We start from the raw sequence: 19,465 nt of genomic DNA on the forward strand, positions 1-19,465 counted from the left end.
CAAAGGCACTTATTAACAATCACTGATTTCAGAGCTATTGTCAGTTGCAGTTAGACAGAAATATTAAAACTTCAACTTTTTAAACTTTCTCCATATCTGTGAATAAATCACTGATTTCCCTCTTGTGTCTACCCCTTCCCTCACCATCACCTCCACTGCAGAGCAACAGCAGCTCTAATTCACTCACACCTAACTCAATCAAAACATCTTTTATTTTTTTAAAAGATTTTATTTATTTATCTGACAAAGAGAGAGATCACAAGTAAGCAGAGAGGCAGAGACAGAGAAAGGAGGTAAGCAGGCTCCACACTGAACAGAGAGCCTGATGCGGGGCTCGATCCCAGGACCCTGAGATCATGACCGGAGCCAAAGGCAGAGGCTTAACCCACTGAGCCACCCAGGTGCCCCGTCAAAACAGCTTTTATATGTCCAAGTTTTCTTTAACGCAAAGTGGAAATATATACTGTATCTCAAGAAAAGATAATGAAATTACTAGAATTTTCAATCTAATTGATCTTTGTAAAATACCAAAAGTATAATGAAAAAAAAAAAGATCAGTAGGATTTACTGGTCCTACATAGAGGCTTGTATATGCAAATTAACAGCATCCCCAACATCTGAATGTGATGGGATACAATTCTCAGACGATACACATAAAAATAATAAATCTCACTGTTAAACATACCCTTCCTGTAGAGACAATTCTTGGTTTTCTTCTTCAGGACCACTGCTATCACTCTGTAATTCAGGTTCATTCTCATCTTTTCCTGGCAAAGTTTCCCAGCTTTCATCACTTGATGACTGATCTTTTTCTGTACCAGAAAACCGATGAGGCAATGAGGCAGACCATTCTCCGTCACTGCATTCTGAACTGCAAATTCAGAACAGAAATACAGTAACGTCACTATTTGTGCATTTGTCATTTGGAGGCATCACAGTATACAGTGTACGACTATGCCACACATGCTTCATCGGGTGCCAAGTCAATTTAAAAAAAATATTTTAAAAGTAAAGACAGAAATAAATACATTCAGCAGAATGTAACTTTTTCCGATGAATAAAGCATAAGGCAAGTCACAGAAATGTCAATTCATTATTTTCTTCACTAAAGTAAGTAATTCCATGGTGCTTAGATACAAGGTTCTTTATTTTTTAGACGTGTATCTAAATAAAATTTTAATTTGGTAATCATAAATTAAATGTTTTCTGAAATAAATAACAGATTTATTACTCATCTACCCCGACTAAAACAACTTTCTAATTACATACTGACAACTGGGGACATATTCTCTATGAATAAATTTCCACTATTACCATGTTTCAAAAGCTTAACGATTTTTCCCTTCCTTTTTTACAAAAGACTTTAAAGTGAAATGAGATTCAAATTCATAAAAAGCTGCACTGACTAATCTTTACTAACGTCTTTTGGTAGAACTGTGAACACAAAATAAATTTCCCTGCAAGAAAATATGTAGATAAGGAACCAAAATGTACGATAGAAGGGTTAATGAAGAACCTCAGAAAATGACTTTTGGTTATATTTTTTAACTTTGGTTAATTGGTTACATTTAACCACTCTTAAAGTACAGTTATCTTGTACTTATTAATGGTGAAAATAAATCTTAAATGCCCTTTCCAACCATATCAACCATGCTGATCAAGAATCCCCTTGGGGCACCTGGGGGGGGGTTCAGTGGGTTAAGCCTCTGCCTCTGGCTCAGGTCATGACCTCAGGGGCCTGGGATCAAGCCTTGCATCAGAGTCTCTGCTCAGCAGGCAGCCTGCTTCCCCCCCTCCACTCCGCCTACTTCTGATCTCTTTGTCAAATAAATAAAATCTTTAAAAAAAAAATCCCCTTAAAGATTTCCCTTTGGTGCCATGATTTTTAAGAAAAAGAAATTATAAATTTTAGTTTGTTTCTGAAAGAAGTGATAATTAGTAGGAAATAACTTTTATGATGATGTATCACTAGTGGTTATATTAATAATGATATATTAACTAGACTAGTTAATGAGTTCCTCCTTCTATAGGCAGATAAACCGAAGAGATCAAAATGCTATTAAAAAAGAGTAGCACTAATGTAATGTAAGCTCTGAGAAGTTACACGTAAAAAAGTAAAATCAACTTCCTATCTTCAGTAAATGATAGGCAGCAAAGCACGAGCATTCTGGAGAAGGAATGCTATATAGCTCTGGCATAGCAAGTAAAAGATATTCCTTCAGTTGAATAGGACCCTAATTGCTTTTATTTTGTAAAATTTTCTGTAATCTAAAAAATAATCTAAGTAAACCATTTCTAGATTTGTATCAGTGTAAACATCTAACATAGATAATAGTTTTAAAAGAGTTCTTGAATTGGGGCGCCTGGGTGGCTCAGTGGGTTAGGCCGCTGCCTTCGGCTCAGGTCATGATCTCAGGGTCCTGGGATCGAGTCCCACATCGGGCTCTCTGTTCAGCGGGGAGCCTGCTTCCCTCTCTCTCTCTGCCTGCCTCTCCGTCTACTTGTGATTTCTCTCTGTCAAATAAATAAAATCTTAAAAAAAAAAAAAAGAGTTCTTGAACTAAGTTTCCTCAATTACGAAGCCTCTCAAATTTGAAGCTATATTCCAGTTCCAATTTTGGTATCTCATTAACAATTACAGTAAGCTTTCTTTATTAATTTCTGGCAACTTAACTTATTTTAAAAGGAAATCTCATATTTTAAGTATTTTATGCTCCTGTCCAGAAATCAGTACCTAAAAACCTCTGAATTTTTTTTTAACTTAGTGAAATAATTGATGGACTATCTCCAAACTGTAACATAAAAAGAATGCCTATGATCAATAGTCAATATATTTAAGAAGCCTATGTCACAGATTGGTAAATTTGTTTTTCCTAGGGTCTCTGGATGAAAAATATGTTTTTTCTTTTCTTTTCTTTTTTTATAAGTTTGTCTTTAATTCTACCTCTTACAAAATTTAAAATATATACTCTCCGGCCCTTTAGGGAAAAAAATCTGCATATCCCTGCCCTGTATCACTGTTATTCATTATATATAATCCATACCCCTAAATAGGTAACTTTTAAATATATATACTAGCCCTGACCACCTAGCCATCCAGAAAGTTTTAGATTTTCACCCTCCTTTTCAAAAGCTATAAAACAAAACTTACTTGACAGGTAAATTTCTTGATTTTCTATCTGCTAATAGCATTTCCCTGCTCACAAGCTGAATATCATGTATCTTTGACATCTCATGAACTCCTATGTTTAAATCCTTTTTACATTCCATTTTTTCTGTAAAATGTCTCCTTTGTCTCCATTTCCCCTAAAAATCCTGGTTCCAGTATTCTTTTCTAAACCTAGACCTGGAAGTCAATTATTAATTGGTGTCCCTAAATTTAATCTCATTCCCTCCCCTCACTTAAAAGATGCATTTTAAATATCACTATTGCTTTAATTTATATCAAATAGTAAATACATAATATTACTCCAAAATCCTTCACTTTACTAAAGCAATATTTCATAAAATTAAACCATTTACCTACTGCCTTCTCTATTTTTGCTGCAGTCATACATTAATGCTATGTCTTAAGGTACAGTTGTTGAGAACACAGGTTCTGGAGTCAGTCTGCTTGGATCTGAACCCACCACTTAGTAGTTGTGAAAAAGTAACTTAACCTTACTGTGCCTTTATCACTCACACATCAGGTGAATTTAGTAACAGTACATAATAATTCACTGAGCTCATATGAGAAGTAAATGAATTAATACCTACAAAACATTTTAACAGAGCCTGGTAAATAATACGCCATCAGTAACTGTTAGCAAATCTTTTTTTTTTTCTTTTAAAGATTTTATTTATTTATTTGACAGACAGAGGTCACAAGCAGGCAGAGAGGCAGGCAGAGAGAGAGGAGGAAGTAGGCTCCCTGCTGAGCAGAGAGGTTTATGATGTTTAAATGAATACTGTAAATAAAATGTTTAGAATAGTTTTTGGAAAATGACAAACATTTAGTAAAGGTGGTAGCTACTTTATTATATAAGCTGTCTGCTTAGACATTTCAACTGGATTTCCAGCCAGCACACCACCATTTTCCTCTGTTCTCTACCTAAGAAAATCTACTCTGAACCCTTGGTTTGTCTTACTGAACATCAAAATCAGCCTCCTGGTCACCCAATACGCTTTAGTCTTAGTCTCTTTATACCAGGGGTCAGAAAACTATGCTCTGGCCCTTTAACCAAATCTGGCCACCTGTTTTTTAATGGACTGGAAGCTAAGAATGTCTTTTTTCTTTTCTTTGTTTGCATTTTTAAACAGTTATGTAAATACCTAGATAGTATCCTTGATTTTGTTTTTTGGTCCACAAAGCCTAAAATATTTACTATCTGGTTACCCTTTTAAAAGTCTGCAGACCCGAGGTTCAGAGAAGACACACCAAAGAGAAACCAAACATAGGTCAATGGAAAAGAAATCACAGAATAGGAAAGGGTGAACAAACTGCTTAACAGAAGTATTAAAACAAAACAAAACAAAAACGGTTACCAAGAAAAGTCAACTGGATGTGACAAAGAAGAGGTCACTGTTAATATCAGAGGATATAGAAATAACACTGGGAGTTAGATTTCAAAGCATTTAAAAATGCAGAGTGCAGGAACAGAAACAGTGGGTATGGAATATTTATTCTGAAAATTCAGCAGTGGAACAGAAAACAAACAGGCAAGTGGTTAAAGGAAAAGCAAGATCAAGTGAAGGTTTCCCCTTGAGGTTTAGAAAAATTACAGAATGAGGTAGAGGGAAGCAACTTTGGTATAAGATTAATAAAGTCAGGTGTCGGATATGACTATAGACACAGAATGAGACTAGTCACCTCTCTTCATTAAAGAAAAAACAGGAAAGGATACTAACATGTTGCTATATGGAGAAAAGGAAAACAAGAAAAAGTTCAGATTTGATCATTTTACCATCTCCAGGAAAGCAAGAAACAAAGTTATTTACTGAGAGTGACAGGAGTGTATGGAAATAAGAGCAGAGAGAAAAGATTTAAAAATAACTTTTCAAGTAGAATAAGCAACAGAACAAATAGGATACAAAACAATGATGGATAGTGAGGACCCATTTGTCCTTGAATATAAGAGCAAATGAGTTAAAAAATTTTAAATTCTCAAAATAAAACTTAAGTACCACTTCGATTTTCATATGGTCTCTCATTGGTACTGTCTCCCATTAGCATTTAGAGCTATATTCAAAAGCAGTCAACTATAACTTCAATGTTACATTTTACACATTCAATTGTGAACCGAAAACATTTTCTCACAAATAGAATAAAATTACATGTGATTTCTATGCAAATAAGAATTTGTGTAGTACAAATCTTAGATAGAAATATGATACACCAAAAAAATATGTTTATAGGGCGCCTGGGTGGCTCAGTGGGTTAAGCCGCTGCCTTCGGCTCAGGTCATGATCTCAGGGTCCTGGGATCGAGTCCCGCATCGGGCTCTCTGCTCAGCAGGGAGCCTGCTTCCCTCTCTCTCTCTGCCTGCCTCTCTGCCTACTTGTGATTTCTCTCTGTCAAATAAATAAATAAAATCTTTAAAAAAAAAAAATATGTTTATAAAAAATAAAAAAAAAAGAAATATGATACAGAAGTAAAAGCATCCATAAGCAAACTTATTCCTTAAATTCCCCCAAAGAACTGGTTTGTTAGTCTTCTGTGACATTTATCACATCCATAAAAACTGAACTATATTTTGGATAATTTTGTTATGTGACTAGCTGAGGATCAAAAACACTTTTTGAATTTTATTGAAAATACTTTGGATGGAAATGATGTTAGGACATATCATTTTCAGACAGTATACTGAATATAATAATCTAAGCAGTCTGGGACATTTTATCATTAACAATGAACTATGCTGTAATACAATGCTACAAATGGTAGTTGTTCCAATCTATAAGTCTGCTTCATTTAGTAAATAAGGCCCAGATGGTTCTGAACTGTGCCTGCATTTTACAACTTTCCAGCCTTTTCCCTAAATATCAGAATATTGTCATCTGTAACTCCCTAACATGCCTGAGGAACAAAGCTCTTTATCCCTAACTTACTCCTTCTAAACTTTTAGGAACTTGGAAATAAGATAAAAAGGTGTGCTAAAATGTTACAGGATATGCTTTAGGATCTCTGCTGGCTGCTCATAGATGCCTCATTTGTAGGGATATCAGAGGAGCTCCTTCAGCAAGGAGCTTAATTTAGTCTCATGATAATTACCATTACGTTTTATCTTCCTCAGAAGGGTGGTGAACACCAAGAGAACAGGAATCATTATTTCCATTTACAGAGTACCTGGCAGAAAGTCTGACACTTAGGAAGATTTCAACAAATCCTTTTTGAATATAACAAACTGAAATCAACTAAAGAGCTAATACTCCTTTTATTTTCTCAACATCATTCACAACAAAAACATTCAACATTTATCTTAGGTAAGTGTTTTGGTTTTTGGTTTTTTCTGTTTAACCTTTTAACCTTTTAAGCAATGTCAAGGCTTAGGGACAGAAAAACTGTGAAAGAAACCTCAACTGCTCTAAGAAATGGTCAGTGGATGGCATGCCTCTTCCTTCACTCAGAGCCAAGGTTAAAATGTGCTGGCATGGTTAAAAGGTTCTGTTCATCTCAAGATCTTGTCATCAAACAGTTATTAAAGTTCTCAGGGTATATTTCAAAAGAGCAGGATGTTAACCTTAGCTCTTTGGTCTAATTCCAAGTCTGGTAATTACATACTGCCTATTAAAATTCCCCTCACAATTCTAATTTAATAAGGTGGTGTTCAGTTCCTGTCAAACAGCTCAGAGCAATTCTACCAGCTGCAATGCTTATTCCATATAGTGTAATGTTTCAGATATGATTAAGTGATCATTTAAAAAAGTTTTCAGGATGGAAATTGATCATGCATTCATTCAAATACTTTTCACTTTTAAAGAATATATGAACTATGTATTTTTTTAACTATATTTTTAAAAAGTGGCCAAAATTTCTATAACTAAAAATGTCACAGTGATTTTAGTTAAGTTCTGGATAAGAGGGTCCTATTTGTAGCTATTATAATATAAACATGACAAGAAAAATTTTCAAGTACAGCATCTTTAAGTTTTACAAAGCAAAGAAAACTCAAAAAGAATCTCAGACTCAAGGTAAAGGGTATTTATACCTTCTTTCTCAAGACACTCATTGTGTAGTCACTTGTTTCCCCATTTCTCCAGTCTGCTATTATCAGAAATCAGCAGGACTACAGCATCAACATCAAGTAAATGAACAAGTGACAAAATGAAACTAAGTAGGAATGTATGGTTATTAAATTTCAACCTTTATCTGACAGCATACTAAAAGACATTCTGGCAACTGTGATCCTTTGCAGGGAGTTGAGGGCAGAAGAACTGGAAACAGCATAGAAATACTCCTCAATCCGTCCAGACAGTTGCAATTTGGTCTTAAACCTATCTCAAGGGTTACAGATCCAAACGGGAGTGGAATCCTAGGTAAAATCATTATCCTTGAGAATTTATTCTGTGATGGTAGTCTTAAACAAACAAAAAAATCCCTAAGTGTTTCTGGCATTCCATTGTGTCTTAAAGATTACTCCGAAATTAGTTTAATCTTTTAAGGCCAACTCAACTTCAGGTTCTATAAATCGATATATTACCAAAAAATGAAAGAAAAAGAAGTTTCTACTAACTGTGTTTTCTTCCTCTGTATATTCTATTTTTTTAAAAAATCTATCATTGTTTAGAATACTGGTGTATCACTTAAGGAACCAAATTATAATTAAACATATTAAGACAACACCCTATAACCATTCAAAGTCCACAGTCATTGTAGGCAAATGAAATACTAACCCTATTCTCTCTCACACACACACACACGCGTGCACACACACACACAATCAATTTAAAGGAAGAGCCAAGAAAACTACTTTTGAGGCTGATAAACGATGCAAAAGATTCATTAATTTTATTATATGACATTAGGCTTGACTATAAAAAGCAAAAAAAAAAAATTTTTTTGACTAGTGTGTCTCCAAAGATGAAGGTATGTCCAACTTAAATTATTTTCTTCAAGAAAGCAAAAATGTAACTGGTGTAAAAATGCAACACTCTTATATTCTGAAAAAGATAAGTTATCTAAAATGGTAAGTTGATGTTATTATTATTTTTTAATAGTAACCTAAGAGGTATAGTAAAGGTTCATAATCTAATCCAAAAATCTTAGGGTTGAGTATGTTTTAAAAGTCAGATTTTTTCCTGCTGAGATTCAGATGTATTATTTAATAATTCCCAGTGGGGTCTAACCCCAAAACTTAGTAATCAAACACTTTCATATTTCTGCAATAAATGTTAGGAATGCTCCAAAAAAAGGCCTCACGTTAGTTCAGATCCAGATCTGCATCAAATAAGTTAGTACCAATTAAGATTCTGATTTCAATTTCCATTTTAAAAAGAACTTTGTGGATTCTGCATAAAAGACTATGGGCCTAAATTGAAAAAACAAATAAGTTAGGGAGAAGTTCTTAATGAATTTTACTCTTAGACTTAAAAAACAGTAGGTTATATAAATATAGTCTGCTAGCCCTTGAAGTTTACAACTTAAAGACAGTAGTAGATGGGGCACCTGGGTGGCTCAGTAGGTTAAAGCCTCTGCCTTCAGCTCAGGTCATGATCCCAGAGTTCTGGGATCGAATCCCACACCAGGCTCTTTGCTCAGCAGGGAGCCTGCTTCCCTCTCTCTCTCTCTGCCTGTCTCTCTGCCTACTTGTGATCTCTGTCTGTCAAATAAATAAATAAAATCTTAAAAAAAAAAAAAAAGACAGTAGTAGAAATTAGATTTCAACTGTTTCTACAAGTTACTTATGCTACATTATACAAGCTTTATCCATATGTCCAAAGAAAACCAAATACATTTTATTAATTTTGTGATATGAAATACATAAAATGTATTCATATTTAAGAGGAAAAATTTCTTCCTTTGTACTACTCTCTAGTTAAAAATAAAAAGTAACCATTATTTCTACAAGTCAGTAAGATCTTGAAACTGCACTGTTAACTGAGCAAGATCTATTCCAATTAGCTCCAAAGTCTGTGAAAATCTGGACTCGAGAGTAATGAAAATCAGAAGCTGGACAAAGAAATTTTCCATTTCTCTCTTCTTTTTATGGTCTTACAGTTTTGGGGGGGGAAATATTCTATATACGAGGAACACAGAATGCTTACTCTATGAAAAGCTGTGGGACACCTGGGTGGCTCAGTCAGTTAAACATCTGACTCTTGATTTTGGTTCAGGTCATGATCTCAGGGTTGTTAAGATTAAGCCCCAAGTCTGGCTCTGCCCTGGGCATGGAGCCTGCTTAAGATTCTTTCCCCCTCTCCTTCTGCCCATCCGCTCCTCAACTCCTCACCCTGCTCACGCTCTCTCTCTCTCCCTCTTAAAAAAAAAAAGAAAGAAAGTTGTATGTTCTCTTGAGATACCCATTTGTATTAGGCAGCAAGTAGAAATGCAAATTCCAGCTCCAGAATTTACTAGCTTTGTTACCTTGGGAAGTCAACTCTCCTGTGCTTCAGTTACCAGGTCTATAAATAGGGGAAATAATATATATCACATTGTGGTGTGGTATATATTTTTATACATATATTTTACCTATAAATAGGCAAAAAATAAACCTAATGATAAAAAGAGCAACAAGGGGGCGCAACAACAACAAAAGAGCAACAAATGGGCGCTCAGTGGTTTAAAGCTTCTGCCTTTGGCTCAGGTCATGATCCCACGGTCCTGGGATGGAGCCTCACATCGGGCTCTCTGCTCAGAAGGGAGCCTGCTTCCTCCTCTCTCTCTCTCTCTGCCTACCTCTCTGCCTACTTGTGATCTCTGTCAAATAAATACATAAAATCTTTAAAAAAATAAAAATTAAAAAAAGAGCAACAAGAGGAAGAGAGAAACAGGTGACATTAATAAATATTGGCAAAGTTAATACAGTATTATCAAAATTTTCTGTGATCTTAAATCACTTTTTAAGTCCAGGATGAATTAACACAGAATTTTTTTTTTAATATAATAATGTTTACTTTATAGTTTATAAACTGAAATACTAAGAATATGAAATACTAAGAAATGAAATAATTAGTATCTCTATCCTTTTGTTAAGAACTAATCAGAATTTTCTGAAATTACAATTTCTATAAATTCCTGAAATGCCCCAAAGGAAGTTTCTGTAAATAACTGTAAGTAACTAAACAGCAGTTTGCATGTGTGGTTAACACTGAGAAAATAAGAATATTTGGCCAAAGTACCTAATTCCCTGACCATGTCAAAGAGCCCATCCATCAAACGTTATGGTTGGTAGAAATAAACCACTTTGAAATAAACCACACAATCAGACAAAAGTACAAAATCTTACCTATCTTCATCCTTGTCATACAGCTGGTAATAATCTCCACAGCCATTCCAAAAGGTGTTATCCACCACTTCTTGCCTTCCTGCTGTGGCTCCACTTTCCGCTGTTACTTGGTTATGTTCTGTTTCCCTATGCGTAACTCTTGAGTAAGGTGGATCCAAGAACATGCAGTCATGTTCTCCATCATAGTCATCACATTTTATTAATAGGTCATCTGAGCCATTTTCCTCAACTTCCAAAGCCTCCCTCCATCTCTGAACACTTCTTTGTTTAGCCTCATGCCTATTAAAACCTGTTTCTTGGTCCACCTGGCTTGAACTTATCAGTTTTCTAACTTTGGGCCTTACTACCTGTTCAGGAAAACTTCCCTGGTTCTTTCCCTTATCACTAGTATTTTGTTCACTGCAGATATGCCTGGGAGCACACACTGCATCTTCAGCTGCATTTTCTCTCTGACTCTCCTGGCTAGTATCATTTTGTTGTTTCTTTCTAACAACTTCATCTTCAGAAGAGGACCTCTGAAATTCCTGATTGTTCTCACTGACAAACTCAGTATCACCAGTAGAACTTTTGACTAAAGGTGCTGAATCTAGCTCTTCAAATTCATCTCTTATTTCACAGTTAAAAGAGGGAACTGGTGGTGAAAGACCAGTGTATGCCTCTACCTCTCCATTTGCCAACTCAAATATTGTATTGCCCAATGCTTCCTGATAGCCACCACCTTCCACAACTTCTGCAGAAAGCTGAAGACGGTCACTGGCCTCTCCATGCGTGCCATCTGGATTATAAGAGTCAGTCTGAACCAATGAAATTCCATGTTGTACACTTGAAGCATTGCAAGCTTCTGTAGTATATTCTCCCTCAGAGTGATTATGAAGATCTGTACTGCTTCCTAAAGTCTCCCTGCCCTCCTCGCTATGATGTACCGCAGCAAAGGATGGACTGCTCTCAATGGTTTGATTCAATGTTGTATCACAAATGGGAATTTCGGTTTCACTTTTTTCAAATAAAGTGTCATTGGGTAAAGAAGAATGAACTTGATCCGATGGACTGGAACCTTCACAGAGAATAAAGAAAACATATTTGGAGACATTAAATATAATTTTATTTACTAATGACTATTTAAGCAGATATTATACTAATAATTATGCGCTTGAGTATGACTGAATTTCTCTGGCAGGTACTTCTATGCTCCCACCCTTAACTGAGAGGGCACACCGGTTACCCTATGAGTTCATTTATGCCATTGTAGAGCCCTTCAGTATCCTCTGCCTCAGATGTCTTTAGGAGGTTTTTTGCCTAAATCCAGATACCTAAAACATTCTGTAAAAGACATTAAAAGGAGAGGTATAAGTCAAGTCATAGGGTAACCAATCTGTCCTCCCAGTTGTTAGGGTGCACAATACAAACTTAACTTCTTTTATTATGGGCAGCTAAAATAACTGCAACAGTATTTTTCAGAGATAAAAGAACAGGTTACAGATCTAACAGAAATGAAATTCGATTGTGTCTGATGTCAATTCAGAAGATTATATCTCAGTTCCCACATATATATTAGATTTCTACTCCCAGAATGGATTCTTATAATGCATCTATAATAATGAGTTAACTTTAGATATGTTACAGCTATGACTGCAAAACAACAAAAAGTCAACAAGCTGAATCTCTTTGCCATAGTCTGTCATATCTTGGGACAAAAATAAAATCATATCTATTCTATAAAGCACTTTAAGCCTGATTACCTTTTATTACTACTAATGTAATAATAAAGAATGATGACATCTGAGTTTTGCTGGATGATACCCATTTTGTTGGAACAAAAATTTATAAATTATAAATAACTAAAGAGCAGTCTCATCATATCAGAGAAAGGCTTCTTTAACAGAATGAACTTATTAGCTAATAATTTAGGCTCTTGTTTATAAATGACAGTAAAAATAACCTAGAATTATCAAATTTGCTCAGAATAAGATGACCACAGATGTGTAGCCCAAAGATGTGTAATTAAAGTACATGCATATATGCAAAATACTTTCCCAGACCACAGAATAATTAAGAAATTTTAATTAAATAACTATTATTTGACATTCATACATCATAAAATGATTTTAAAAAATCAAATTAGCCAACCTAAATTATTTGGAGATACAATTAAAACAAAAAAGCTATTAAATATAATATGCAAGAAAAACATATTCAGTTCACATTAAAGTTTTTTTTCGAAAGCTGAGGATCTCCACTGGCTAAAGGATGTGATAAGGTAATCACTGCCATGGCAATGTAGCTGTATTTTAATGACTGACTGTATTCTATTTTTGTCTATGTTTAATTGTATAATATTAAATTCAATTAAAATACCAAAATAGAATTCTTGAGAGAAATGTATCATAGACACATAAAACCCACACACAATCTCAAATATTACAAGATCAATTCCTACATGCTTATTGATAGCTCTTATATAATCCCATGTTGCGCACCTGAGGAATTTTCCTTTGGAACATCATCTAGTTCCAACACTTCATAGTCATCACCAGCCCGACCTAAACTTCTTTCATGCCTCGTCATACATGGTTTAAAACTGACATATGCATGTCTTCTTCCATATCTCCTGCCTGTGATTGTCTGATATCCTCCTGCTGGTTTGGGCCAGGCAGCCTTGCTGGATTCTTGATCCATTGCTGAAAAACAGAGTTAAAAAATAAGAGAGGCATACAATGACTTTTATTCTGGTGACCAGTAGGGGCAATATTTCAACATAAATGCTATTTCTTGCCAAATCATATGCTACTGAACATCCAGTACACCTTATTAATACTGTAAAACATACCTGAAAAGTATACATTAAATATTATGAGAGTTATATGCCTCTTTACCCCCCAAAATAGCTTTTAAAGTTGGTATCTTTAAGATATTTTAGATTTTTATGATGTAACCTAATAAAAGCAATTTCTCATGTGCAAAATTCATACACCATACTGCAAAAGCTCATTAAGGATTGGACAATGATCCTCCAAATTATCTAAGTAAAGTACCTTATGTATAACTCCTTAATACCTCCTTGAATTACTAGTACATGAAATGATGGTTTCAATTACATTAAAAGTGAATGCATTCCTATCCAAGGTAATAGATAACTTTAACTGGGTACTATCATGAAGAACCAACTGGGCCATAATAAAACATACTCCAAATATTAGGGTCAGATAAAATTCTCCAAAAGAAAACAGCAATGAGCCAAGTCAAAGACATGCTACCCCACCTTCCAAAACTACCAATGGTATACACTATGGTAGCAAAACCCATCAACATTTGAACAACTTTAATACTAAGTTCTGATGGCTGAAGCATATATAGTAGTAAACAGTAGCACCTTTAACTAAGAACATTATCACATCTATATATAAAAGGTTTAAATTTCTTTAGTCAGTTAGATTTTACATATATTATACAAGAGGTAAAAAAAATTTTCTCACAGTATATGAAACAATCAAAGGAACAATTACATATTTTTGTTTTATTGCATTAAAACAATATAACTGCTTCCAAGCACAGATAAAAAACACATTATTTATAACATAGAGTAATCAAGTTTTACATTGTTATTTAATTCCTGCAACAAACTTATGAGACAGATATTGTACTTCATTTTAAAGATCAAAAAAATTAAAGTTAAAATTCAGTATTTAGTAACCGTCCAGTAACTGAAGAGTTTGACTACAGAAACAGTACCCTTTACAACTCCTCCAAAGGAATAGTCTCCAAAATGGAAAGCAAAATAGTAGCCAAGGGGGTACAGAAAGAAAATAAGAACTTATACTTATTTTCATATCAAAAATTGGAAATTAAGCTTTATATTCAATATACCAATCAAAAATGGCCTTAAATTAAGACCATGACTCCATGTCAGGTACACTATTCAAGGTATCTTGAGAGAAAAATACAAAGTCCTCAATATAGAGGAATTGACAAACTCTGCTTACCTGCTGGCTCTTTTTCAGTATACTGTGACATATATGGCAGTTTTCTTGTGCCCAGTTCAGTGCAATTATGGATATGACTTGGTTTTTACTCATACAATGAACAAGCTGCAGAAGATTCCTACAAAGAAACCATGGATTAAACAAAATAATAATACAAAACACAAAACAAAAATGGCAAAACTAATACTCCTCCTAGTGAAGCTCTTTGTTAGCCCCATAATAGAAAAATACAATGTGATCTGACAAGTCCACAAAAACCTTACAACTATCAAGATGGTTATTTGAAAAGCTACATCTCCTCTTAAAAAACCTTATTAGTATATATCATCCTTGAGACTGACAATGATAACAAAGATATTATTTAAAAGTAAATAAGCAGACAAACTGGAAGAAATGTTTACTGAGCTATGTAACCAAACTATCTGGGGGTCTACTACACTATGCTCTCTCTGCTTCTCCATCAAGCACTGGAATTCCTTTAGCCCTGGCACTGTTAAAAGAAGTTAACCCTAGGAATACAAACTTTATTTTAAAAATGCATAATGGCTTGGAACAATTTAAAATTAGTATGTGTAAATAATTATATTGTTTAAAAATAGTCAACTTACCATTCAGATTTTTTTTAAAGATTTTATTTATTTATTTGACAGAGAGAGATCACAAGTAGGCAGAGAGGCAGACAGAGACAGAGAGGGGCAAGCAGCTCCCTGCTAAGCAGAGAGCCCGATGGAGGGCCTGATCCCAGGACACTGGGATCATGACCTGAGCCGAAAGCAGAGGCTTTAAGCCACCCAGGTGACCCTCATTCAGATATTTTAATCCCAAATTAGAACCTACTCTAATTTAAAACTAAATATTTTATTATCATGTAACAAATATAAAATGACCTTCTGATTTGCCATTAATTCATTTACTACCTCAAAAGTTGCAACCTGTGCTTTTTAAAAAAGCATGGTAAGGGCTTACATTTCTATTTAAACACCTTATTTACTTAAACATTGGAAATATGGCTAATTACCTGTTAATTGCCTATCACCACTTAGTAGAAGATGACAGTTCTGCAAATGAGCTTAACTGTACATGTTAACTGTCTAGCCATAGATAGCTATATATTAACATACAAAAGAGTACACACACACATTCTCCAATATAAATTACAAATTCAGCAATAGGTTGTGAACCACGTCAGACTATTAGCAACAGCTAAAGGATAAATAATACTGCCCCCCCCCAAAGCTACTATACTGGCAAAAACATAAGCTCTACTTAATTGTTTTAATACTAAGAAAAATGATCTGAAATAACTTGAATCTGAATGATCTGAGATAACTTGAATCTTCACATATTCACAGTATAGTACATGGCAACTGTAAAGCATGATCATGGATTTAAATTCACAAGTATTTTACTGAGTCTTTTCTTTACAATAAAGCTTTATTTCACCATATTCCCACGTACTACTTCTAGTGCTGACGATAATGAACTAAGTGTACAAATATTCCTGACCTCTTAAAATTACAGTATATGGTACAGACACTAAACAAAACAAGAAGTAAATAAATATATGTTAGACAATACATACTGTGGAGCAAAATAAAACAGAGACTGAAGAGTTGCTGAGGGTATGCAATTAGAAATACGGTGGTTAGGGAAAACCTCACTGGGTAGTGATCATCTGATCATCCCACACCTGTGAGGGAGAGAACCATGTGTAAATCTAGGGCAAGAACATTTTAGGCAGAATAAAAGGAAGTTCCTGAGGTGAAAACTTTCAGAAGTGATCATAGCAAGAAGTCTGGGATGGTATAAATAAGAGAGAAAGCAACAGATGAGGTTAGAAAATTAGTTAGGGTGGGTGGGTGCGGAGGGTTAGGTGGAACAGATCACTTAGGCTCTTATAGGATAATGCAAGAAATGCAGGTTTTATTCTAAGTGAGCCGGAAAAGCACTGAAGAGTTCTGAACACAGAACAGATACTACCTAACTTCTGTTTTAAGAGGAACACTCTGGCTACTGTTTTGAACAGACTGAAGGAAAACAGGTCAAAGGCAAGGAGCCTGGTTGCAAAGCTATCAAAATAATACTGGCAAGAGATGACAATAGTTTCAACCAGGGTAAAAAAGTGGTGAGAAATGGTCAAATTCTGAATTAATTATGAAAGCAGTGTCAGCAAAATTTTCTGATACAGTTTATAAAATAAGGTAAGGAAGGAGTCAAGGTTGACTCGAAGCTTTATAGTCTGGACAACTAGAAACATAAAAGAGTTACCATTAACTGAAATAGGAAAATCTGTGGAAGAAGCAGGTTTGGAGAAAATATATTCAGTTTAGTTTCAGATGTGTTAAATTTGAGATATCTATCAGACATTCAAGTAGAAAATGTTAAATAGGAACCTGGAGTTGACTAAAGAACGTTGAGCTGCCAGTATTATTTGTGAGTGATCGGTATGTAAATAATATTCAAAGAAGCATGAACTTGGACATTTAAGTGTACTTGGTGAAGGAAAAAATTTCAAGGGCTGAAGCCCTGAGATGATCCAACACAAAAAGGCCAGGAAAAAAGAAGTAATAGGAAAATCTGGCATAGGCCAATGAGAGAAAAGGAAAACCCAGTTGTGTGGATGCCAAATGAAGAAAGTGCATCAGAGAGAAGAACTGTCTGATCCACTGTGCCAAATGCTGCTAAGAGATAAAGTATGAGGAGGATCTATAACTGGCCGCTGAACTCAGCAACATGGAGGATACTGAAGATCCTGACAAGGGCACCTTTGGTAGAATGCTGGATGTAAAAGACTGAGCAGAATGCTATAAAGAGATAGTGAGAGAAAAGGAGCTGCAACTGGAAAGAGTCCAAAGAACTGAAAACCATTGTTTGAGTAAGAGGGTTTGTTTTGTTTTTAAAGAAGCGCCACACCCTGCATGGAGTCCAAAGCAGAGCTTTAACTCAAGACCCCGAGATCAAGACCTGGGCTGAGATCAAGGATACTTAACCTTGCTGGACACTTAACCAACTAAGCCACCCAGGCACCCCTTAAAAAATGTCTTTAATGTGATTCCACCTGCTTCCTAAAGATACTCTCTTCGGAGCCCTCCAACATCCTTGTCTATACTTTTGAAAACAAGTCTACTTGTTTTCAAGGCCCATGACCCTGGCTCTGATATCTTTTGATTGTACTTCTGAGTTAAGTCCTCTGATTTGAATCCCATGTCCTCATGTGCGTGTGTTGTCTGTCTTTACTAGAAGATCGAGTAACTGTTTCAGAAATTTTACATAAGAAGGTAAACTCTGGGGCACCTGGGTGGCTCAGTGGGTTAAGCCGCTGCCTTCGGCTCAGGTCATGATCTCAGGGTCCTGGGATCGAGTCCCGCATCGGGCTCTCTGCTCAGCGGGGAGCCTGCTTCCCTCTCTCTCTCTGCCTGCCTCTCTGTCTACTTGTGATCTCTCTCTGTCGAATAAATAAATAAAATCTTAAAAAAAAAAAAAGAAGAAGGTAAACTCTGGGTCACATGCCTGAAAACATTTCATCCCTCCCTCATACTTTAGGTATGGCCCCAAACCACTTTCTCCAAACTCTGAGACACACTGTTTTCCAACATCCAACATTCCAACATTCCAACATTTCAACATGTTGGAATATGGCATCCCATTCTGCCAATTTATTTCTCCTATGTAAACTAATTTTTCTCCCTGGAATATTTAGGTTATCCTCTTAATAAATGATATTCTATAATGCCACAAGGACTTTCTAAGGAGCAGGCCATTTTAAAATTTCTCCTACATGGCCTTAATTGGGCTGTTTAAAAGACCTGTGTCAGTTTGTCTAAAAGATGTCCTTTTTCAAAATTCGTATTTTCTCTGTATTTTGCCTATATAGATTAATCCTTTGTCTGTAAACTTTTCTTTCTCATTTTCACTCTGTGAGCTGGTAAACTTCATCTACTTTTACTTCCAGTATTCTCTGTAATAATCTTCTAAATGTCTTATACTTTCTTGTTCTCTGCTTCTTTTATTCTTTTCAAAAGTAGTTCATGCCTTATGAATAAAACGTAGAATGGAATCCCTCTGTAAATACTAATTATTTTTATTTCACCTAAGGCCAGCTATAGTCAGGTATCTGTAACAGTGTTATCTCATTTCCAAATAAAAAAGTATGAAAATTAAAAAAAAAAAAAAAGCAGAACAGGGAGGAGAGAGGATGAAGAGCAAGAAATAAAAACCACAGTAGTGTGTCAAGATTAAAATAGATTAAAATAGTTAATTCATCAGTCCCAAACTTGTATCTCAAGTATATCAGAAACATTCAGTCCCAGTTCTTTCTGAAGAGATGTTTGCTTTGCTGAATTAGTCTCTTGCTCTTTGTAGTAGTCATATAATAAGTAACATATGATTCAATTATTCAATTCAAATGCTTTGGGACTTTCATATATTTCTTTCTTATGAACTGTCATCAAGTAAACTATATAAATACGCTGCTGTCTAAGAATTAAAAGAGTGAATCAGCAAAGTATTAATTCTAGATCTTATTAACCTGGAAGTCATCACTTTATCATTTTGACTAGGAAAAATATGCCAGCAGCTACAGAGAGACAATAAAAACAACCTTCAAAAGAATACAAGGAAAAGCATGGTTATGGGATACACACCTCCTACAGCAGAACTTAAAGAGTAGTGATTTTAGGGGCTCCTGAGTAGCTCAGTGGGTTGGGCCTCTGCCTTCGACTCAGGTCATGATCTCAGGGTCCTGGGATCAAGCCCCACATTGGGCTCTCTGCTCAGCGGGGAGCCTGCTTCCCCCTCTTTATCTGCCTGCTGCTCTGCTTACTTGTGATCTCTCTCTGTGTCAAATAAAAAAAAATCTTTAAAGAAAATAAATAAAGAGTAGTGATTTTAAAGACATAGACCTTGCTTTTTTCTTCTTACTTAAATGCACTATTAATGCAATCTATTAAATGCACTGGTTCTAACACATAGTCTAACACAGTATGAATTCAAATGTCTGTTGAACAAAAGGATGAATGAATGAACAAACAATTCTGATCTACAAATTCTTTGAAACTTCTT

The 19,465-nt window shown here is 35.2% G+C and overlaps 1 protein-coding gene across 5 annotated transcripts in view; it reads right to left on the reverse strand.

Moving 5' to 3' along the window:
* The window catches only part of PJA2 (praja ring finger ubiquitin ligase 2), a 71,351-nt gene that overhangs the window by 33,644 nt on the left and 18,242 nt on the right, over positions 1 to 19,465 (reverse strand). For 2 of the 5 annotated variants that reach the window (XM_045087154.1, XM_004761304.3), the window contains exons 2-5: positions 14,405 to 14,522; positions 12,902 to 13,102; positions 10,425 to 11,478; positions 686 to 871 (exon numbers count right to left, since the gene is read on the reverse strand). In XM_045087154.1, coding sequence (XP_044943089.1) covers positions 686 to 871; positions 10,425 to 11,478; positions 12,902 to 13,102; positions 14,405 to 14,435 — 1,472 coding nt within the window. In that variant the 5' untranslated portion in view covers positions 14,436 to 14,522. Of the gene's footprint in view, positions 1 to 685; positions 872 to 10,424; positions 11,479 to 12,901; positions 13,103 to 14,404; positions 14,523 to 15,986; positions 16,095 to 19,047; positions 19,161 to 19,465 lie in introns of those variants that run through there. The other 3 variants (XM_045087155.1, XM_004761306.3, XM_045087156.1) reach the window with 3 other exon arrangements.

The sequence above is a fragment of the Mustela putorius genome, unplaced genomic scaffold (assembly GCF_011764305.1).
Source record: "Mustela putorius furo isolate JIRA1106 unplaced genomic scaffold, ASM1176430v1.1 tig00001063_pilon_pilon_pilon, whole genome shotgun sequence".
Taxonomy (NCBI): Eukaryota; Metazoa; Chordata; class Mammalia; order Carnivora; family Mustelidae; genus Mustela; species Mustela putorius.